The sequence below is a fragment of the Arvicola amphibius genome, chromosome 18 (genome assembly GCF_903992535.2).
Source record: "Arvicola amphibius chromosome 18, mArvAmp1.2, whole genome shotgun sequence".
In the NCBI taxonomy this organism is placed as follows: domain Eukaryota; kingdom Metazoa; phylum Chordata; class Mammalia; order Rodentia; family Cricetidae; genus Arvicola; species Arvicola amphibius.
Window position 1 is genome coordinate 5,303,441 of NC_052064.1, and position 23,993 is coordinate 5,327,433.

The 23,993-nt window shown below is 44.7% G+C and overlaps 2 protein-coding genes across 2 annotated transcripts in view; one reads left to right on the forward strand and one right to left on the reverse strand.

The window, feature by feature from the left end:
* Positions 1-23,993, reverse strand: part of Ccdc146 (coiled-coil domain containing 146) — a 110,450-nt gene that overhangs the window by 71,916 nt on the left and 14,541 nt on the right. The gene's annotated exons all lie outside the window — the stretch shown is intronic.
* On the forward strand, positions 12,529-17,328 carry Fgl2 (fibrinogen like 2). The gene is made up of 2 exons (XM_038315328.2): positions 12,529-13,168; positions 14,943-17,328. Exons 1-2 carry the CDS (start codon positions 12,583-12,585, stop codon positions 15,647-15,649), a joined length of 1,293 nt encoding a protein of 430 aa, XP_038171256.1. The 5' UTR covers positions 12,529-12,582; the 3' UTR covers positions 15,650-17,328.

Here is a 23,993-nt window from a genome sequence, read left to right on the forward strand (position 1 = left end):
ATGAGCAATTGTGGAAACAGTGTGGTAGTATAGTTGTTTTTTTTTTTTTTAAAAAAAAAAAAATAAGACTTGGGATCACTATATTAACTAAAAATTTTACTTCTGAGTATATACTATATACAAAAGCATTAAAAGTAGAGACTTGGACATATGGTTGTACACTAAGGGTCTGAGCAGTCTTAGTCTCTTAAAAGAGAAAAGAATGCCAAGTGACTGTCAGTCACTAAATGGATAAATAAGAGGTCCATTCGGAAGGCTGAGACTGGTCTCTAGCAAACACTTCTGTACAAAATCTTGGTACCCCTATAAGAAGCCCATTCGGAACAGACAGAAACTTAATGCAAACCCGGAAACTACTGGAAGAAACATTTAAAGATGCTGCTCCGATGATTTTTCTGGGTAAGCAGCCCTTCCCCCATCCCCACAAAAACAGGAAACAAAAGCAAGACTTGGAGTTGGGTTACTTCAAGTTAAAAATGCATTATGAAGGAAATGATGAGCTACAGAGTGGGAGAAAGTATTTACAATACTCATCTGATCAATGGTTAATATCCAGAATATAGAAGAAACCAAAGGAGCAACAAAAACACATGATCCAACAAAACCGAGCAGGCGATTTGAATATATGCTTCTCAAAAAATGAATATATGAAAAGGTCCTCAATATCATTAAACATCAGGGAACGCAAAGCAAAATCCAAACGGCACATGTTAGGGGATTCAAAGACAGGGGAGCCTCAAAAACTAAAAATCTGTCCGGCTACCACGTGATCAAACTAGAATACGTCTGAGCTCTCAGCGTGACTAAGAGGATCACCTGGGAAATGGACCCCCAGCAAGTCCACTGGGGAGGCTTCTCCTCTTGGGCAGCCATCCTGGAGAGGGAGGAAGCTGGGCAACAGTGTGCATTCACTACCCTCTGCTTCCTGCCTGTGAGTGCTGTGCGGCCAGCTGCTCCCAGCTTCCACTGCTTTGGTTCCCTATGAGGGACTGTATGGCCCTGAACACTGAGCCAGAATGAGTAAGCTGTGTCTCCTTTAAGCTCCCGTTGTCAGGAGTATTTTATTATGGCACCAGGAAGAGAAACTAAGTATCCAAAGGTTACCCAGGTTTACAGCCACAGGAAGTGACATCAGTGTACCAAGGAGATGCCTGTGTAGTGATGTTTACTGCCGCACTATTCAGAGCAGCCAACAGACACATCGGCCTAGGTGCCCATTCGCAGACAATCAGATAATGTGATAAATATTCTTAAGACCGACAAGCTTGACAGAGACAACCTAGTACCTCACTGACCATCTCACGTGCTGGAGCTAAAAGCAAGTTGACAGCGAGTAGAACGGTAATTACCAGAGAGCTGGGGCTTGAAGATGGGCAGAGAATGGGAAAACCGTGGCTGGATTAATGTGCACTGTACACACGGGTAGAAGAACCACGATGAACCCCATTAAGATGTACAATTAGTAAGTCTTATCATAGATTTTTAAAAGAACATATAAGCTGGGTGAATACAATGATTGGCAATGCATTGTACAACCCAGACTGAAGGCTCCCTCCCTCCGCCCATGTCTGTCTGTCCGTCTGTCCTCCCTCTCTTTTCCCCTCTCTCCAAGACAGAATTTTGCTCTATCGCTCAGGGTGGTCTCAAGCTCATGACCCCCATACTTCTTCCTCCTGAGTGGTGTTGTTACAGAAACCACCACCACACCTGACGGCAAAAAAAGGTTAAAAATGTATTCATCACAAAACAATGACAACTTTAAGGTAATGACTGTTAATTACCCCATGTTGATTAATAACCAGTGCACACAGATAAGTGTGTGCAAATATTAACAAAAATTAATTTTAACAGAATCTAAACACAGCTGGGCAGTGATGGTATACACTTTAATTCCAGCACTCGGGAGGCAGAGGCAGGCGGATCTCTGTGAGTTCGAGGCCAGCCTGGTCTACAAGAGCTAGTTCCAGGACAGACACCAAAGCTTCACAGAGAAAGAAACCCTGTCTGGAAAAAACAAAACAAAACAAAACAAAACAAAAATATCTAAACACAAAAGATTGGAGATAAACAATGTAGTATCACTCAGCTTTCATAAATAACAAAACTCTGATACCAACCAACTACATGGATAGACTATTGTCTTAAATGAAGTAAGCTAGACACAATTGTAAATATTATACAGTTGCAATTATGTAAGGGTCATGGCTATTTGATGCTTGGGAGAATGAAGAACACGAAGTTATCTAGATGTGCAATTTCAGTCGAGACGCAGAGGAGACCTGGAGATGATCTGTGTGATGGTGGGAAGCAGTGTGAGTATGCTTGACGGCCTTAGGCATTATATGCCAACGGTAATTAAAATGGTGAGCTTCCCCAGGACGAAGGAAGTAGGAGAACTCTGGTGAGCACACCCCTCTCCCCCACCCACCTCCCACATCCCTCTCCCACCTCCCCCACCCACCTCCCACAACCCCTCCCATCTCCTTCACCCACCTCCCACATCCCTCTCCCACCTCCCCCACCCACCTCCCACAACCCCTCCCATCTCCTTCACCCACCTCCCACATCCCTCTCCCCTCTCCCCCACCCACCTCCCACCTCTCTCTCCCCTCCTACCTCTCTTTTGCGGTACTGAGAACTGAACCCGGGTCTCACACTTGCTAGCACTTTTGTGTTTTCTGCGTGTTTGTGAAAGCGCACAAGAGGCCAGCCGTATGGCTCAGCTGGTAAAGGCACTTGTCACCACGCTTGACCCGGGAACCCATGTGCTGGAAGGAGCCAATGTCTGATTGTATCCAAGACTCGCCCCATGAGGTAGAATCCGCTCCTGGCTCTGCTAAAGTGGTCGAGAACCTCGGATTGCGTAGGTCGGGGCCAAAGGGGAAGATCCACTATTATTATGCTAAATGAAGGTAACAAGGAGATGACTCCTATTGGTGAATTGCTATGCCTGTGGACCGTGAAGGCAAACTCTCGGCCCTCCAGAGAAGCCTTTAACGGCAGCTGTAGAAAGCATGGAGACCCACAATGGCAACGTGAAGAGGGTGGGGTGAGAGGCGCTGGAGCACTCGGCTCCGGGTAGGATTTTCTATCAGTACTGGTGCCCAGCCAGACTCCGGAATCTACACACGGTAGGAGGTGGGCAGACTGTAAAAGGAAACCCTGTCCTCCAGACACAACAGGGATAGAACCCATACAAACTCAGAGACTGTGGCAGCACGCACTGGCCAAGCCGACTCCGGAATCTACACACAGTAGGAGGTGAGCAGACCAAAACAGGAAACCCTGTCTTCCAGACACAACAGGCCTGGAGCCCAAGCAAACTCAGAGACGGGGCAGCCCGCACTGGCCTAGCAGACTCCCAGCACCGAGGGGAGACGCCTAACAGAGAAGCGATTTGCAATGGATACCTTTGGGGAGAGGGCAATCAGTTTTCTCCAATGGAGTGTCAGCCCTTTCTCCAGCCCTGAGGTCAAACCCTTCCCCGGGCGGTACTGGCCAACACAAAATGAACTCCAAGATTTTTGTGTACTTTGTGTACCGTTTTGTTACTTTCTTTTTAAAACTGGGTTTTGTTGTTGTTGGTTTTGTTTTTTGTTTTTGAGAGAGAAAGTTGCGTAGGTAGAGAGATAGGGAGGATCTTGGGGGAGTTGAGGGAGAGGGAAAGGAAAGGATCAAAATATTGTGCATGGAAATGTTTTAGTGTAAGAAAAGACCAGTGGGGAAATACTTTAGCACAGTCAGTACAGACCGGTGAAACTGAGCTTCCTACTAGAGAAGTGTGTGACTAACACGTTTAAGAGAAGAGCTCTCTCGATTATTTTTGAAAGAGGTATAGAAATTGCATCACGTTCTCGGATCTCAGAAGCACCGCATTTAATTTAAATGTGAGGAAACCCTATTTCTGTAGAAGGTTATTTTTCCCTGTGACATCGAACAGTTTCACAGCCGTATGCCTGTCAACATCCGGGGATTGTGTCTGTTGTGAAGCTGCGCTCTTGGGAACTTGGACACGCTAGAAGTTTATTTAACTTGGTCAGTGACATCACATGAGCCAAAACAGCTATTACCAAGATTGGCCATCATCACAATGGAGGGGACATTTACATTTGATGCTCCCAAGGCTCTGATTCTGGTCACATTTCCTAGTCCTCTTCACTCCTTATGTGTTCTGAAAAACTCACTTTCTGTATGGATTCAATGTCTTCATCAAACAAAAGAGCGTAATGAAGTTCCTCCCATCCAATTTCTCTCTCATTCCCTGTGCTTCTTGCTTCTGTTTCTCTGTCATCTTTATCCCATTTCTTCCCATTTCTTCATCCCTTTGGGATCAGCTTCATTCCGTTCCCCTGTATCTCTGTCTGCTGGGTTTGGGTGGGAGCGGGAGGAGAAATTAGAAAAGACAGACCGCATAATGAACATCACTTGCTGGCTATTTGTGGCGCAGTGTGGAGCAACCTACGTGGCCTACCAGGCCAGGCCAGAGGAGAGTCCCCCCCACACACAGGCCTTAAGCAACTGTTTCTCTTTACTTTCACCTGACGCAGAAGCGAAGACCCCCAAAAATGTGAGAACGAAAAGAAAAACAGCAGAGATGAAAAGATAAAGCATAACTCTAAGCCAAGAAAATCGGTGTCCATAAAACTCTCCCCGTTTTTGTTTTTGAGATGGGGTCTTACTATGCAGCTGTGGCTGTGTATTCTGCAGAATCTCCCTGTTACACGCTTAGAGCTTTAATGTGCTCTTCGGATGGGAAGCGGCTCTTCTAAGAACCCTCATTCTAAAGTCTCCTCTAACCGCTTTCCTTCTGCTTTGCGATGGAGAGGCTTGGGTGCCTGGGAGGCTAGTGCAGGAGTGAACGGAGTTCTGCTCGGGCAATAGGAATCTGACCCGGTGGCAGCTATAAACACCTGCTGCTATCAACCTTGTGGTCTGTCTTACAGGAAAACGATTCTAAAATTTTCCATTTCATGGAAAACAGGGGGAAAAAAGCCAAATACTTTGATCCCCATGCTCAGGAGCCCAAGGCAGGTAGATCTCTGTGAGTTCAAGGATGGCCTGGTCTACACAGAACCCCCCCACTACACACACACACACACACACACACACACACACACACACGAAAACAAACAAACAATAGCAAAAATAACTGGGCTGGCATAGTAAGCTGGCACAGTGGGTAAGAGCACATACAGCTCCTGCAGAGGACCCGAGTTCAGTTCCCAGCACCCACAACAGGTGGCTAACAAGTACTGTAACTCCAGCTCCACAGGGTTAGTCTGGGTAGCGTCTTCTGGATTCCGAGAGCACCTGCATTCACCTGTGCACATTCCCCCTGCCCCCCTTCTCTCACAAACACACACGCACACGCACGCGCACGCGCACGCCAAGGCAGTGGCAGAGTGGGTGGGACGCACGCACACGCACGCGCACGCGCGCACACACACACACACACACACACACACACACACACACACACGCACACGCACGCGCACGCCAAGGCAGTGAGTGGCAGAGTGGGTGGGACCAGAGGCATTCAGGGAAGGTGTGCTCGGTGAAAGGACGTAAAGTCAAATAACTTTTGCCCAAGGTCGCCTAGGCTTGGAAATAATTGCTCCCAACTTCAAGCCCCCACTCCGTGAAATCAGCACCGAGTCCATTTTCGTTTGTTTTGTCTTGTTTTTCAAAGTCCTTATTATCGCCAAGATTGGTGCAGAGTCTGGTGCAAGTGACCAGAACCAAATCCACAGGCCTCCCTCATTTCTGTTGAATCGGTGATTGGCTAACATTCAGAATCACAAAGGCTGCGCCTCTAAAGAACCTCACAGATCTCTCCTTTGTCCTAACTGCCTAAGGGCCCTGAGAGTCAGCAGAAGGCTCCTCACCAAGGCTCTTCCCCTTCTTGTTATCTTTTGAGCCAATCATAGTAACAGACTGAATATTTACTTTAAAATTCTATGTGGCCAATAAAACTTGTGTCTGCTCCATCACCTACCACTGCGAGTGCTTTGCATCAGCTGTGGAGATACACGCCCTCACACATGCAAACATCAAAACAATTCTGTGTTAAATAGGGAGCAGAGGGGGGCTGAGGAGCAGCGGCCAAGAGGAGCTGAGAGCTGGGCTGCTTCACAGCTTTTGAGGACGTCACTAGTGGCTCCTCTTCGCCACCACCCTAAGTAACAGGAAATCGCCCCATCACAGATAACATCAGAGCAGAAACAGCGCTCAATGCTTCATCTCAGAATGGAACATTTAAAAACGATTTCCAGTGGAGGACTGCAGAGGGGCACCATCAATCTGTTTTCAACACTAATTACTAGATGTACATTATTTATTCGAGTTTAGATATTTCCTTAGCTATCAGCAATGGTGGGCGTAACCTTTCCAACTTATTAAAGGTTTATGTTGCATAAGTTATCCACTGGCACTGAATTAGTTCCGGATTTTCATTTTTCCATAACTAAGCAATGAACTAAAAAACTGAAATAATGTTTGAAGCTAAAGTCTACAATTGATGTCACACAGATTATCTAACAAACACATTGCATATTGTCTATAACATACAATGTGCCTATATATTATATACTATGTAAATTCATATTAATATATTATTCAAAATGCCAAATGTAGACAAAACAAGCCTCTAAGGAATGCAAGTGCTGAAACAGGTAGAACCAATATAATCACCTCAGTTTAAAATGTAAAGAACTTCCCAAAAGTTTAAAGTCACGTATTTTATAAAATGTATAGTCTTTATTATATAGATATAATATATAGAATAACTATAAATGCATAGTTATTCATGGATTCCTGCCTTGAAGGTTTGCCCACTCACCAAAATTTACTTGTGAGACTAGAGGGTGACTCAGTGGTTAAGAGCAGTGGCTGCTCTTCCAGGGGACCTGGGTTCAATTCCCAGCACCCACAGGGAGGCTCACACCATCCATAACTCCAGTTCCGGGGGATTTGATGCCCACTTCTGGCCTCCAAGGGCATCAGGTACACTCATGCACAGACATACATGCAGGCAAAACACTCATGACACATAAAAAATAAATAAAATTTATTTGCAATTTGTTAGTTGGTGTTCCATAACTCTGATAAATCCCTGAGATAATACGCTATTCCTAGCTCAAGCGAGGGACAACTCTGCCTTCTTATGGGCTAACGCCATGCTCTTAACCCTTGTGTGGGTTTTGTTGATGGCAGGGTGCTGAAGGGCTGTGGGTGGCCTGCTGACGAAGAGTATGAGGAATGCTGGAAGCTTCTGTGGGGAGTTTATCATATAGTTCTCTCTCTTAGCCATGAGTCCATCAACAATATGAGCTCAATAAGGTGTCTTTAAAGAGAAACACAACAAAAACAAAGTTACACTTTGTTTGGTTGCTTCCGGAAACCTAAACCTCAAGGCACTGGTTCTAATAACGTTTGCTAATTCAGCACTTGTCATGGCTTTAGGATGCAGCTACCACAACTAACAGGAAATGGAGCCGGGGGTGGGGAACCACACTTCGCTGCTGGCAATTTCTTTATTATACTTTGTTGTTTGTCTTCTTTCAAGAATATAAAAAGAAACTAATATTAATCTCCAATATAAGACATACATATGTATTGTTTCTTCAGTATTGGTGACATCAACTTTTCTAAGTCTTTAGAAATTTACCTGGATGACATCAAAATGAGATGGCATGGCCCATGGATCTTCTAGAGCCTCCAAGTGGCGTGGTTTGGTGTAGAGTTTATAAGAAGGCATTGTGGTGATACATACTGTCTAACGGACATCTCAAGGCTCCTGTGGAATATTCCAGTTTTGTTAACATCTAACCTGAGATTCAGGTTATATGAATGAGCGTGTGTGTGTATGTGTGTGTGTGTGTGTGTGTCCTGTAGGCTATTGAACAACAAATCTTTGGCTGTTTCTATCCTATTCTTTTTGCTGTTGTTCAGAAACCTGAAAGTGCTCTGCTGATTGCCTATGCTGGAGATCATGTGGGGTAAGGGGAGCACTCCCACTGCTGGTGGGAGCACAAACTCGTACAGCAGCTTTTGAAATCAGTATGGTGGTTTCTCAGAAAATTAGCAATACCACTTTTGGGCATATACTCAAAGGATGCTCAATCGTACCACAAGGACATGTGCTTAACTATGCTCATAGCAGCATTGTTTGTAATAGCCAAAAACTGGAAACAACCTAGATGCCCCTCAACTGAAGAATGGATAAAGAAAATGTGGCACATTTACACAATGGAGTACTACTCAGCAATAAAAAACAATAACATCTTAAAATTTGCAGACAAATGGACAGAACTAGAAAAAAAAAACATCCTGAGAGAGACAACCCAGGCCCAGAAAGACAAATATAGTATGTACTCACTCATAAGTAGATAACAGACATAACACAAAGGACAATGAACCTCCAGGCCACAACCCCAGAGAACCTAGGTAACAAAGAGGACCCTAAGAGAGACATACATGGATCTGCCTAGGAAGGGGAAAAAGACAAGATCTCCTGAGTAAACTGGGAGTGTGGAAGGCAGGAGGGAGGAGGAAGGGGGAAGGGGAGGAAGGAAGGGGAGAGGGGAGGAAGGAAGGGGAGTGAGGAAAAATGCATAGCAATGCCTATCCAAACAACACAATAAGAAAAAATCTAAACAAAACAAAACAAACAAACAAACAGAAAACAAGGGACTGGCCGAGCAGCCTAGCTCAGCAACTGCTGCTTCCTCCCACAACACAGCCATCTGAAGTCATGGCTGCTGGTGTGGCCTAGCATCAAAGGAGAGGCCGTACTTCACATGGTTAGCTATGAAACAATCCAAAGCCTCAATTCCACTGAATAAGCCCTTCCCTTAAACTATCATGAAGTGGAAAAATCCTAACGACAAATCATTCAAAGGTTGCCTGTTCTCCCTAACTACGGGGCTGTGTGGAGACGCGAAACTCAAACAGGGTTTCAGGAAGGCAGAAGAGTGGATGTCACGCGAGGCTCGCATCCTGGATCCTTCACTAGAGCCACCTTGTCTCTGCATCCATGACACAACTCACACATCCACGTCCGGGGATCTTCCAAAGACTAAACACATCACTTAGGAAGCACCAGGAATAGTATGGAGCCTTCAGTTGGCCACAGTCTCAGTTCCTGAACTTGTGAGAGCGACCAGAGATGGCAAAGGGATGTTGCTGATGTGATCACGGATCCATCGCTGGGTGGGCACAGTGCCACCGGGAGAGTGACGGTGGGCGCAGTGCCACCGGAGGGTGACGGTGGGCGCAGTGACAGTAACAGGGCAGAGTGCCAGAGTCAGAAGATCCCATGCAACCAAACGTCAGGGAACAACAGGCCATAGCTGAGGCATATGGGAAACTTCTGGAACGTTGGGGGGGGGGGACAAATTGTGCCCTAGAGCTCCTAGGAGGAACAAAAACATGCTAACTTTACACCTTTGACTTTCAAAACTGAGAGAAAACTCACGTTGCCACAAGCTGCTAAATTTGTGGAAAATTTTCTTTGCAGCAATCAAGGAAGCTAGTAATTAGCATTTGAGGTTGTCAATAAATATCAGTTCTCCTCCCTCTCTCTCTCTCTCTCTCTCTCTCTCTCTCTCTCTCTCTCTCTCTCTCTAGACATCTCAAGGCTCCTGTGTGTGTGTGTGTGTGTGTGTGTGTGTGTGTGTGTCCTGTAGGCTATTGAACAACAAATCTTTGGCTGCTTCTATCCTATTCTTTTGGTTGTTGTTGTTCAGAAACCTGAAAATGCTCTGCTGACTGCCTATGCTGGAGATCATGTGGGGTAAGGGGAGCACTCCCACTGCTGGTGGGAGCACAAACTTGTACAGCAGCTTTCGAAATCAGTATGGTGGTTTCTCAGAAAATTAGCAATACTACTTTTGGGCATATACCCAAAGGATACTCAATCGTACCACAAGGACATGTGAGAGGGAGAGAGGGAGAGAGGGAGGGAGGGAGGGAGGAAGGGAGGGAGGGAGGGAGGGAGGGAGGGAGGGGAGGAGGGAGGGAGGGGAGGAGGGAGGGAGGGGAGGAGGAAGAAAGGAAAGAGAAACCTTAAAATGATCCCAGAAGAGGAGGAATCTATTTCTTTGCTCAGAAACCTTGCCTGGCTCCCAGCTGATCCCAGCCACAGGCTGTTCTCATTAGGGTTCCCTTCTTCTCTTTGTGCCACACAGGAGAAACGACACAGACTTTGGAGTCAGACCTGCTTGAGTCCCCTTTGTGCTTAACTTTGTGGGCAGGTGGTCACAGGAAGACCGTGTCTGTGAGAGGGTCTGGCACAGCTGGGGCACAGCCTCTGCCCCCGGCACAGCCACAGACTCCAGGGTGGACTGAGCCTCACTCTTGGGATAGTTGCTTAGTGTCTGCCTTGTCATCGGGGACTGGCAATTTGCAATGTCTGAGACAGAGTCTTGCTGTGTAGCTCAGACTCTCCTTGAATTCACGATCTTCCTGCCTCAGTCCCCTAAGTGTGGAGCTTAGAGGGGAACGTCACCACATCTCTTTGGGAACAATGATTTTTTTTTTTAAGTTGAGAATCCTGAAAAATCACACATCAGTGCCAAGAAAACTGATAAACAAAGTGACTTCCTACTTTCACTTTGAGAATTTTAAGGGGCCTCTGGGCAGAAGCAGCCTGTTTCCAAAGGCACACAAGCTTCTTAGGAGAGATATGGCATGAGGCCTTGGATGATGGTATGGTGAGAATCAGTCATCTGCAACCCCAGAGAGGAATTCCTCATCCAAACAGGTGGACGATGAGCCATGTCAAGGGTCAGAAAGCTGTGGGTTTAGGAAGTGAAATGTTTAGGATTTCATTAGAAAGTCCTATGTCTACGCTGGGAGAAGACATGAAGAAAATAAGAGGCTTCAGTATCTCTAAGAGAGGGAAGGTGTTTTTGTTTTTGTTGTTGTTTTGATTTATTAGTGTATCCCACGTACTCAGAAGAGCGCTGTGTATTTGAGGAGTATCGTGAGAATATGGTAAATAAATGGATAGCTGAACGAGGTGTTGGCATGCATGTCGTCTATATATTCTAGCATGGTGTTGACTATACAAAAATTAGAATAAGTTCTTGGCTGGTAGACACAGATTCGTGTTCTAGCTTATTAATAATAAGTCAGAATCTCATCCTATATAGGCCCGCTTTACAAGGTAATTTTTAATACGTTATTCTTCTTGTTTAAAATCACCCATTTATTTGTTTGTTTATTTGTTTATTTATTTATTCCCTTGCCATAAGGGAGTGTCATAGCTTGAGGGGATGAGGAGGGTGAGATGAAATGAGCTATTTTTTTAGGGGGAGTTAAACTTTGTTGAAAATTGGTTTGAATATATCAAATAGCACGAAAAGGAAAGAAATTGAACACCTAAATTCCTCTCGCTCTGTAACAGGAACGGGGGGATGCTCAGCAAAGCTAGTGGTCATTTTGTCCAGCTGGGGGTGGTGCCAGGCCTGGCACCCAGGACCTCTGAGTATTCAGAAGTAAACACAGTCTCAGACACACAGAGTGAGGCTGCCATGTTCTGAGGAGTTGAACAGGGTAGTTTAGCTAGAATTAAGAATGAAGAAAAGCCTCAGGAAATCTGGTTAGAGGAATAAATGAGAGCTGGACAGGGTGCACACCTGTGACCCCGGCATTTAGCAGGAAGAGGCCGGAAGATCAAGGACTTCACGGTCACCCAGCTCCGTGCACCCCGGTCTAAATAATAAGAGATCGATTACGGGGTGCCGCACCTAGTAGAGATGAAGAATTTGGGCTCATCGTGTCAGTGATGGTGAAATAACTTTTAAGCAATAAAATTCTTTTTAGAAAGAAATCTTCTGAGAGGTCAATATGCACACTTAACTTAAAAGAGGCGAGAGGTCTTCTGCCCCAGCTCTTGGGCAGAAGGAGGAAGACAGCAGCCGGCTGTGGTGCATTCTCGTGTGCTTTAAGCACTGACAACTTTATGTCCTGTGCTGTCAGAGAAAAAAAAAAGCAGTCTCATTTTCCTCTTCTTCCCTTTCACAAACAGATGAAAAAGGGAAAGGAAAAAGTTTGCGTGAGAGATGCTCTTTGTTCTGATTAGAAGACAGTAAAGGACTTAAGATTCACGGAGGGTCTAGCGTTCAAGGATAGGAGGTCTTTGGTGCCTCAAATTGCGGAGCAAAGAGAATCTTCTCCATTTTAGACCATTCAGTGGGAAGATGCACGCTCACGGACTAAGTTTAGACTTTTAACCTCTTTCCCCGCTAGTGCTAGTGGAGGTTAGTATAACTGAGTACTATACTTGGAGCATTAGTATTACAATTGCTTTTTAAACAAAAGACTTTCCTTGTGCTTTATTAAAAACCAAGCTAGTGGATCTTGAATAGCAAGCGAGCCACCCACGGCAGGCATGCATTCTGTTGTGTGTGGTTTGGGCTGCGTTTGGCCAGCAGCACTGGCTGAGGACCCTCTCCTCCGGTGAGGCGGCTGTGACTGGTGAAGCAAACGTGCCCGCCCTTTTCTGGGAAGACAGAAAGCCTGAGTCAGGCGGCAGCGGCTATTAAAGCGCTGGGTAGGGCAGCGGCAGGCACTTCGAGGATGAGGCTTCCCTGCTGGTTCTGGCTGAGCTCCGCCGTCCTCGCTGCCTGCAGAGCAGCAGGGCAGGCACACAACCTGACCGAGGGGCTGGGGGATGCGAGCGCCCAGGCCGCCTGCCCCGCCAGGCTGGAGGGCAGCGGGAAGTGCGAGGGGAGCCAGTGCCCCTTCCAGCTAAGCCTGCCCACGCTGACCCTCCAGCTTCCGTGGCAGCTTGGTAGCATGGAGGAGGTGCTCAAAGAAGTGCGGACCCTCAAGGAAGCTGTCAACAACCTGAAGAAATCCTGCCAGGATTGCAGGCTGCAGGCTGACGACCATGGAGACCCGGGCGGGGACGGAGCAGGGACGGTCCCGGACAACAGAGTCCAGGAACTGGAGAGTCAGGTGAACAAACTGACTTCAGAGCTGAAGAATGCCAAAGACGAGATCCAGGGGCTGCAAGGGCGCCTGGAGACGCTCCATCTTGTAAATATGAACAACATCGAAACCTACGTGGACGACAAAGTGGCCAATCTAACATTTGTGGTCAACAGTTTGGACGGCAAATGCTCCAAGTGTCCCAGCCAAGAATACATCCAGTCACAGCCGGGTAGGTGTAACGAGGTTCTTACCAATTTGTTCGTGAAAGCTGTAAAGCGAGATAGTGGCCATAAACATTAACCCGACAGAGTAAGTTAACAAGCCTTTCATCTGTTCGTTACGGCAGGAGAAACAAATATTTGCTCAAATGAGACGCGGTAAAGGATCTAATTACAAAAATCCTATTAGCCGTATTCGATAGGAAACACTCCGTCAGTCTGTAGACCTTCTATGCTAGCTGACCTACAGACAAGCAGAAGCAGGTTCCTGCCAGGCTGGTGCGTTTAGCCTGCTCAGTGTCTCGGGATAGATACCACAAAGTTCCTGGCTGTGCTTACTAAGGGCACTGAAATCAGGTCTTGGGTGGGCGGGCCGCTTCTCAGAGCAGCAAGTGGTCTTTGAAAGACTTTTGCAAACAATCTGCTATGCTTGATTCTCAACTATCTAGTGAGAACGGGAGATTTTATACATAGAACAAAAGCAGCTTCATGTGTGTGCCAGATTTTGGTTTAAGACTGAGTAGCATATCCATCCTCACCATCCCAGTTAGTTAATGGTAATGCTGTTTATAAAGACCACAGACTAACTGCCTACTGTGCGCATAGCACTGCTTCCCGCAGTTCCTGAGTTCCCAGCTGCTGATGGTGTTGCCACACTCTTGAAGGCCACCTCTCTGTCAGGTGCCCATCCTGACTGTGAGGTTGCTGAGACAGTGGAGAGTCTCCTGGAGCTGATAGGTCATGGTGTCAAGGACCACTGTCACCAGTGACCCTTATCACCAGGTAGACACTGATGTTTTAGGTGACATCACAAGGTGTATATTAGATGTGGCACGGCACGGTAACTTGTAATGATACAAAAATATTCTATTATTTACCTTTTCTCCTAAAACTTTTAGGAAATGAAATATTATGAGTTATATATAGACACAAATAGATTCTTGTGGCCCACAAGTGCCTTATATTAAACTTACTTTACTTGACTCAAATCTTAATGAAAATTAACTGGGAACAAATAGTTGGTCTCTGACCTTTACAAAACCCGGTTGACTGATTACACTGAGCATCATCACCTGATTGATGCTTCTAGACATCAAGCTGTAAAATGTTGGTTGACTATCCCATCCCGGATAATCAATCCAGAGTAGTATTGGTATATTATTGGGGAAGGCCTTTATCTAACCTGAACCTCTCTACAGCTGTCACGTGAGTGAGTTATGGCGCTACCGCGATGCTGTACAATGGAGGTTGACGCTTTCCCCGGGACATAGCCTGTCAGCTTTGCTGACTGTGCCTAGGATGTGGTCCTAGGAGACTTGGGCTCATCTCAGCTCCAGGACAGAGGAAAGCATGGTTATGGGAACATGCTCTCTGCCAGGGGACTTGACCCCATGTCCTAGCTCCTACCACTTGTTCCAAGCGGGAGAGATCATTGCTCTTCTTTGAGACTAAATGACTTTATAAGCAAGCTGGCAGTAACTCTGCCTCACCAGGACGATGTGTGGATTCAACTTGGAAACGTTACAGAGCTTGGCTGAGTTTCTGGAGGGAGTTGGCCCTCCCTAAAACTTGCTTACATCTACTCTATCTTTGCTTGCTGTTAGTGTTCTCACTACTGTTACCAAGCAACGGCAGTCCCAGTAACCACGTCCAGGTGAGTGTGCCAGAGCCAGGTTCCATGATCACCAATAACCAACTTATCAAATTGTTTTGGAGTCTAAGAATTCTTCAGATGCATAGCTGTTATTGACAAAATTCCATGGTTTTCTCTCTTCCTTCTTTCAGTTCAGCATCTAATATACAAAGATTGCTCTGACTACTACGTAATAGGAAAAAGAAGCAGCGAGACCTACAGAGTTACACCGGATCCCAGACACAGTAGCTTTGAAGTCTACTGTGACATGGAGACCATGGGGGGAGGCTGGACAGTGCTACAGGCTCGCCTCGATGGAAGTACCAACTTCACCAGGGACTGGAAAGATTACAAGGCGGGCTTTGGAAACCTTGACCGAGAGTTTTGGCTGGGTAATGATAAGATTCATCTGCTGACCAAGAGTAAGGAAATGGTTTTGAGAATAGACCTCGAAGACTTTAACGGTGTCACGCTGTATGCCTTGTACGATCAGTTTTACGTGGCTAATGAGTTTCTGAAATACCGATTACATATTGGTAACTATAACGGCACAGCGGGAGACGCCTTGCGTTTCAGTAAACATTACAACCATGACCTGAAGTTTTTCACCACCCCAGACAGAGACAATGACCGTTATCCCTCTGGGAACTGTGGGCTCTACTACAGCTCAGGCTGGTGGTTTGATGCCTGTCTCTCTGCAAACTTAAATGGCAAATATTATCACCAGAAATACAAGGGTGTCCGCAATGGGATTTTCTGGGGCACCTGGCCGGGGATAAGTCAGGCACAGCCTGGTGGCTACAAGTCCTCCTTTAAGCAGGCCAAGATGATGATGAGACCCAAGAATTTCAAACCATAAATTGCTAGTGTTCATCTCTCCAGGCGCCTGTCTAAAGGCACTGAGTTCCTTCTGCCCTTTACCATAGGCCTGAGTTTATATTCCTTTGCGATGGCTAACACATTTCTTTTTAAACTTCACAGCTTTTAAAGTAAAGCTAGAAGTATCTAAAGAGACTACTTTGTTGCTATTATACACGAATGCCTGAAAGCCCTGGAGGTATTGACAATCATACGTTATATTTGCAAACCCTTGCATTTTATTAGTTAAAAGTTCCCTACTAGATTTATTATTTTTTACAATTAAAAAAACTAAATTATTCAGCAAGCTAAATATCTACATAAGCAACTTTTATTTTCACTGGGGCTAAACATGTATATTTGCAAATACATCAGTCTTTTCAGGCCCAAGCTATTCATATATTTGTGGCCAAGAACTGTAGTGCTTTCTTTGAGCCAAGAAGACCTTAAAGCATTTATTTCTCAAAAAAGAAGCAGGGGCACAGAAAGTGTAGCTAAACTTATTGATGTGATACTCATGAAATATATAATGTGGCAGTAAAATGCCTTAGAATGTGGTAGCATAGCGTCCCTCCCCCATCCCCACTGGGAAACGATGTGGCCCTGGAGACTGGTTTAGTGGTTCTTTATTCACTGTTTAGAGCCGGTTAGAACCGGATGCAAAAGCTACATTGTTGCCGACCCCTGCTTCAGATGCACAATAGTTTTTAATGAAGGTGCTAGGCTACTGTAAGGCTTCCTTGGGGAAAGTCACCGGAGAGGGAAAAAAAAAGTTTATCTAATACTTTGAAAGCCAATCCCATACCCAAAGCAATACTATTGTTGAGGGATCAACTTCCTAGGAAGCTGACTTTTCTAGAATAAATTTATTTATTAAGATGAATTTTGAAATAGTTCAAATGTTACACATTTTAATCCTAAATAGTCAATTGCTTGTTTCATTCAATATATATTCAATATATATATATATGTATATATATATATATATATGTCAATCATAATTCTTTGGGAATTCCTTCATTGTGGAATGCCGAGGACCACACCAAAGGGCCTTAGGAGCAGATTCCTTTTATCATTGTGCAAAGGGATCTCTGCAGAGAGAGACAAGCGGCCGCACACGCACATTTGAAAGGCCCGAGTGAGCGCTGTGTGTGTGTCAGGCATCGGAAGGAACCGCACAGTACGCAATGTGCAAGCGATAACTTTGGTCTTAATGTTTCAGTGTGGTTTTCAATATATTAACCAAGCTGTAAAACGCATTCATAAAGATTCAGCATCTTTGAATACAATTAGGGAGGACAGTTACTGCCTTTACCACTTAAACTTTCAGATACACAGCCATTGTTGAAAAATAGTTAAGAGGTGCAAGATATTATTTTAAAAATATGAACCATGAAGCTTTCAGGTAAATACAATGAAAATTAATCTATTATTAATACAATTATATTACCAGAGTGAGGTAAATACATGCTGAATTAAGTAACCAAAATGTAAAATATAGATTCCAAAAGCTGTTTACCTACTTTGTAGAATACTGGATGTAAATGGCATAATTAGGATGAGGATGGGGTGGTGGCTCACCCTTTAATCCCAGCCCTCGGGAGGCAGAGGCAGGCGGATCTCTGGTCTACAAGAGCTAGTTCTAGGACAAGCTTCAAAGCTATAGAAAAACCCTGTCTCAAAAAAAACAGAATAACAACAACATAAAAACCAGCAAAGAAGATTTTGATATTATATAATATACATGTTATAAATCCTGTCTACCATATATAACTATATATATAATATATAAGTCTAAAGAATTTCAGTCTTAAAAATAGGCTGATCATAGCAAAGCAAAGTATACACTTATTTTTACTGTGTCTTTTTCAGGGAAGTTTGGTGAATAACAATGAATCCATGTAAATTATCTGTGCACAGTCAGTGGATCAGAATGTTTTTCCTATTATACTCTCATGACAGTTTTCTAATAAACTCTTTAACACAGAAATTTATTTTTTAAATCATTTTTCTGTCACTCATTTAAAAATGTACTGTGGACTTGGATAACCTTGAACATGTTCATTGAAATAGACCTTTGTCTTAACGATTTACTAATATATGCCAATGCTCATATTTGCAAATATATATTTTAGAGTCTTGGCTTCCTTTGGGTACTAACACTGATTATAATTATGACTTTATTACTGAACATTATTATCCTTTAAAACACTGAGTGAAAGTAATTTCCTAGGAATTTGGCTGATTTGCCTGTCACTAAATGAGAAAGTCATTTTGCTGATAAGCAGTAATGCAGCAAATTTATTCATGCATCTGATGAATAGAGCACGCATATGCAAAACACAACATTTGAACCCCAATATTGGCTGGCCCTTGACTTTCAGTAGTTTCCCCTTACCCCTCAAAAAGTTTTAAAGATAAAATGGACACATATAGTTACAATGAACTCTTATATTAAAGATCTTTTCATTGATGTATATTTAAGGTTATGTTTCATGTCTCTTTAAGGCCTGGTAAAATAAAATATTTAAACTTCACATCTATCCTTCAATGTGGAAACATTGTCTGTAAAATGACATTTATATATCTATTATTATCTGAAAAGTTGAACTGTATTTTACATGATCTAGCTAATATCCCTGAATCTTTAACAACACTGAGTATTATTTCTTGAAAAGGAAGCAATATGGACAGATAGAAGAACACCAGTATCTATTTCCTTTCAGGATACTGTCGACACACCCTCCGTATGGAATTTCCCGTTTTTTCGTTGTGGCTTTTAGCTCTCCCTCCCCTTTGCCATCATTAATGTTACAGGTGGGGTTAGCGCTCCTCTCCTGATGATGCAGAGCTTGCCAAGGTCTTCTCTGCGGCTGTGAAGAGCCAGAAATGAGAGAAGAGGTCCACTTGAAGAACCCAAACCACTCCACTCCCTAAACATGGCTCTCTTATAGTTTGAGGAGTTGCCTCCCTCAATGTCTGTCGAGGCTCTGTTTGTCTGCCTGGAAGACACCGTTGCTTTCGTTGCTGAAGGGATGGTGTGATTTTTCCAGGCTTCTCCATCCTGCTCATCAGAACCCACAAGGGCGTGCTCTGATGATCAAGCATAAAACACACAGCGGGGAAGTCTCTGCACATCCTTGCCAGTTTAGCATGAGCGCCAAGGAAGACATATGTAGACAGATTTGGAGGCAGTGTGACAGAGAAGAGTAAATTTTAGAAGTGATTGAGTTTGTCGGCATATGTACTTTCACCAAAACTTATGCACCCCAAGATGAGTCAAGGAGGAACGGTTTGCTTTAATAGTTCGCCTACCTAATTAACATAAACTGATACTCAATAGCAGCTTATGTTAACGAAGCCGAGAAGCCAGAAATGTCTTCAAACTCAAAGACTTTTGGAGGTGAGAAGTCTGTGTGGAGTTTACCTTAACTCATATAACAGATTTTACCTTAACTCATATACCTGCACGTGTCCCAGAAAGTCTCCTTGGAGGACAGAGATATACCACTGATCAGCACAGGAGAAACTTTCATGACAACAAGCACCACATGTGTGAGGATTAGAGGAGGCGGTGCTAACCGAGCGCAGGGTATAGAGGGGAGACGTCTCTGTGCTGATCATTGTAGAGGCCGGACTATACAGGCCATATTCCTACATGGTATGGCAGTCAGAATTCTGAGCGACCTGGCAAGGCACAATTTGCGCCTTCACACCTTTTGACAGACAACCTGCCCCATCCTAAAGATATGCTAATGTCGTTCTGCTCCTATTGTAATTTAGGAGGTCTCCTGGGGAAGAGGTGTTTTTCAGTCTACTGACAGAGTAGGCATAGGTGTGGATGTGACCTAAGTCATTCTCTCTGCTACCTGGGAAACAGAATGCTAATGAACTTCCCCTTTAGTTTACGTTTTGATATAAAAGTTATTTGGAGAATAAACTTAAATGATTTTCAGGATGTAAATTCAGGATTTCATAAGGGATCCCTAAAACTCCCTCCTGACATAGCTTTGAGAGTGTTTTCTTTTTTCTTTCTTTTTTCTTTTTTTCTTTTTTTTTTTTTTTTTGCTGAGTTCAGGACTTTTCATTTTGATTCCCACTTAATTCTAAGAAAACGACTCTCATTTTCTTGTACTAGATCAGAAAATGGTCGTGTGTCTTTGTCTCTCACTGCCTGGGACCTTCAGACAATACAGTTATTTTTCTTTAAGAATTTTAAAGAACTACAGTCCTGAAAGTAAATTCCAGGATCCAAGGAAGGCTCCCCACATTACCCTCTGCAAACATGCTAAGATCTTCGTGATCTGTTGCTACAGTTAGGTGAGTTGTGTTTTCATTCCCACACCTCCACTCTGGAACTAAAAATAGTTTAGGTCCTAGACCTGGACAGACTCCATGTTAACAGAGATGTGAAGGAAGGAGTAAGAAAGCAGAGAAAGATCTGAGAAGAGCGAGTTCCAAGCCAAGGGAGCAAGAAGCATCCATGTTTGGAGTCTAGAGAGCAGCTGGCACATTTGAGAGCCATCAGAGACATCAGTGATGGTGAGCTATTTCTTTCACGAGTATTTATAAGAGTTACCCAAGCGAGAGGTAGCTAAACTCAAATTCCTAGCCACCGTCGTCCTAGCACTGACCCCGATGAGGATGACAGCAACCAGTCTGGCCAGTCACGTTCACCGACCGACACAGCACCGGACCCTCACCCAGGGGCACTGACAGCATCTTCTGTTTGCCGCTTCCCACTCTCACATGGAGAAACTTCCCTGGGAGGGACGTTAGCTACCGACTGTCAATCATGTGGGAGCCATCGCCCATGTTCAGTTTTCCTGATGTTCTTGGTGTATTTCTTTAAAAGTGACTAATTTTCTACAGAAAAGCTCACACAGCGACTCTCAGTCTCATTCCTCCTCTGACTTCTCCACAGTACATCTTGTTAGAGCCGAGATCGTTTGTATCCAATCAAAACAATTATATAATTTTTTAGACAGGAGATAGTTTTAAATTAATGTATTTTCAAGGGCGTTAATGTCCCTACTTAACCTAGTGTTTAAAAACTGTCTTCCTGAAGCTAAGTCACATTTATAATAGTGCTGACAGAAAGGGCAAACAAATCCCCAGGCTGTCCAAACACTGCGTGCTCCATGGTTACGTGGCAGGATTCACTGGTGGGTGCATTCTGCTCAAACAGAAAATGCTTTGCAAGTTATCTGAAAGCTGGAGGACTTCTCATGCAAATGCCAAAGTTCTTATTTCATCTATTAAAGAGAACAATTTTATAAAGTGATTCACTTGAAAAATCAATGGTATTAGTAAGGGTTATTTTATAAAAAAAAACTATTCTATTTGAGGAAATGTTTAAAATTTTTGAGATTTCAATTATTTGTGTTTTATGTGTATGAGTATTTGACTGAGTGTGTGTGCGCGATTGCGCACAACATGCATGCAGTGCTCCAGACGGCCACAAGAGTGCATCAGATCTCCTGGGACTGGAATTACAGAGGGTTGTGAGCCAGTACATGGGTGCTAGGAACTGAACCAGGTCCTCGGGAGGAGCAGTCATGTTCTTGACTGCTGAGCCATTGTTTCAGCCATTTGGACAAGTTTTAAAACCCAATTTAGTAAACTATTAGAAGCTCCCCTCCCCCAGGGACCCAGACCGTGGGGAACTGTGGAAGTTCACTTCCACTTCCACAGACACCTTCACTGTGAACACAGGGTTGGTGTTTAACATGCTGAACTGTGGGTAGAGAGTCTCAACCTGCTGCAGTGGCCACACACCCCTGCAGACAGGTCAGCACTGTCAAAGAAAGCAGGATTGAGAAGGTCCGACAATCTGTAGCCTGAAACATTGTATCAACTGTAACAGCTCAGCTTTTCTAGATCTTGGGGTCTTTAATTATACTGAAATAAAACATTTGATAATCATTCCTTCTCTGTCACATATTCCTGAGGGGTTCAGTTGTGAAATAAAATAGGATAGTTGTATGGTGGTTCCAATACATAAATATGGAATATGAAAATATGTAACTGAGAACTCAGGTTGACTTTATATGAAAACTGCACTCAGAAACAAAGACGCCTTCTTTGGACATTTGCTTTAGAAGTGGTGATTATGATGTGTATTCTCTCTCTCTCTCTCTCTCCTCTCTCTCTCTCTCCTCTCTCTCTCTCTCTCTCTCTCTCTCTCTCTCTCTCTCTCTTGGGAACCTAGGGCAGCTAGCTACACAGAATGGTCTGCAAGGAGCATCGCTTCCCGCCCTCAGCGTGTCCTGAAGTCACTTCAGATTCGCTTTAAACAGGAAAGGAAAGAAGCGAGAGGAGATCAGTACAGCAGCAGGGCCAGGTTACGGGAGGAGTGAGCAGCTCCGCGTGCAAGGGAGACCCTTGGGGAAGAACGTGGGACCCCAGCTGGCCCAAAATGAGAACAAGAAATGGCTCCAACTCTGAAGCATGGCACACCCTCCCTCTGGGTACAGGGGCAGAGGCACCAGCAAAGTGAAAAGTCCGGAGCTCTAGGAAGCAGGAACTAATTTGGCTGCAGCAGGCTGTGCTGGCGGGGAGTGGGGCGGGGGAAGACGGTGGCTCAGATGGCGGCTGAGGGATTTGACTGTTGAAGACAGGGAAGTGGCAATGACCAAGCAAGGGAAACTTCAAATATAACTATTTGTAATCTCCTCCTGCCGCCTGTCAGCTCCTCCTGCCTAGGCCTGGAGAGGACCGTGGGATGTTGGGTGGGAAGGTTCTGGAAAGAAGATTGAACACTGCTTCATAAAACAGCAACAGACAGCAAGGAGAAAGTGGGTGGAACTACAAAGGAAAGCATAGCCCGAGGGCGAGGCACGAGTGGCTGGGACTCTTTAGGCTGGCGCTCTTTTGGGTCCGAAAGGCACGCGGAATCTCCTGTGCTCAGGAGGAATTTTAGCCGGTTTTGCACTTGGTGAGCCAGGGAACTCACGCCTCCTTTCCTGAGAGGACACCTTAGCAGCGCCCTGTGGCTTCTCAATGCTTTCTGCAAAGAATCTGCATTTTCTTCCTACAGTGCTGGGCGAGGGTCAAGGCCAGGGAGTGAACGGCTGTTTTATTCTGTCCACGCGTGTGCAGCCTGTTCAAAGGCTCCCGCTGTGGTCCTTCAGGAGTGAGGGCGGGGGCTGGTGTTTCTGTGACTACAGAGCATCTGTGCGTGGATTCTGGGAGGAGGAGAGAAAAGACTGGCATAACCCTGAAATGATATGTCCTCACTACAGACAGTGAGGCAGCTGTAAAGAAGGAGCATGAGCTGGGATAAAAAAAAAAAAAAATGCTTCAGTAATCTAACAAGACTCAGGGAACCCAAAAGCCTCGCTGGCCGCTGGCACACAGAGCAGAACCAGGAACTATCTTTGTCCAATCATTCCCACGCTGCCACTGATCTTTCCCATCAAATTATTAAAATTTAGGCTATTCAAAGACAGTCCATACCCATCACGGGGAGCAAAACTGCCTTCTAATTCTGAGGATTAATGCCAGCTAATTCTTGTATCCCTCCATTTATATGAATGACTCTACCCAGGTGTGCCTGTTTGCTTCAGTTTGATTCACGTGGGTGAGACTGTGAAAAGTACTTTTGTGTCCCAAGACAATGGATTTGACATTGGGCTCTAACGTGTTGCTGGTGTCTCCTTCCTTTTCCTTCACACTAACTACCACAGACTAGACGGAGCAAAGGTTCAAATATGACTCAGATCGTCAAGGTACTATGAGAAGGCACAGGAAACAAATTTATAGCGTCAGAGTAACAAAGGTCTTTCAAAGTATGACAAACTCCTGGAGCTGCAAAGAGACAATTGATTCAAGCGTCTAAGATGCATTTCCATATCGGGAATAAAGAGCCACGAGCAAACGAAAAACTAATAGAACTATAAACTAAAAGAATGCACACTATACACAAAGGCCTTTAAAAAGAATAATGTGTAGAGAATTCCTACGAATTTATAAGAAACAATTCAAGCCGCCCTTCCCCCCCAGTGGAAAGTAGAATGTTAGAAAAGGCACACACAAAGGAAGCACAGACGGGCCTCCGCTTTAACCGCACGTCTAGCTCCTACAAGCTGGTGCATTCCATGCACCCTGCACGCATGAGCTGCCACACCTTGCTCTGTACAACCCGATAATGCGGTCTGTGTGAGTCACCCAGCCTTCGGTTTCCTGCTTCTCTTCTTATCCTTCCTTTGACCTCCCCAGCCGCGCTTCTCAAATACGAGCTAACCAATGCAGAGTGCACACCTCAGCTGCTCTGAGCACCTCAGAGCACATAACACCCCAGAAACCGTGGGGATTATTTAGATGGGCTGTTCCTGAAAGCTCAC

Excerpts from the sequence above, each read along its gene's own strand:
- Fgl2 (XM_038315328.2), top strand. The coding sequence starts at position 12,583 with ATGAGGCTTCCCTGCTGGTTCTGGCTGAGCTCCGCCGTCCTCGCTGCC. Across the intron at positions 13,169-14,942 it reads ATACATCCAGTCACAGCCGG|TTCAGCATCTAATATACAAA; the intron begins GTAGGTGTAACG and ends TCCTTCTTTCAG.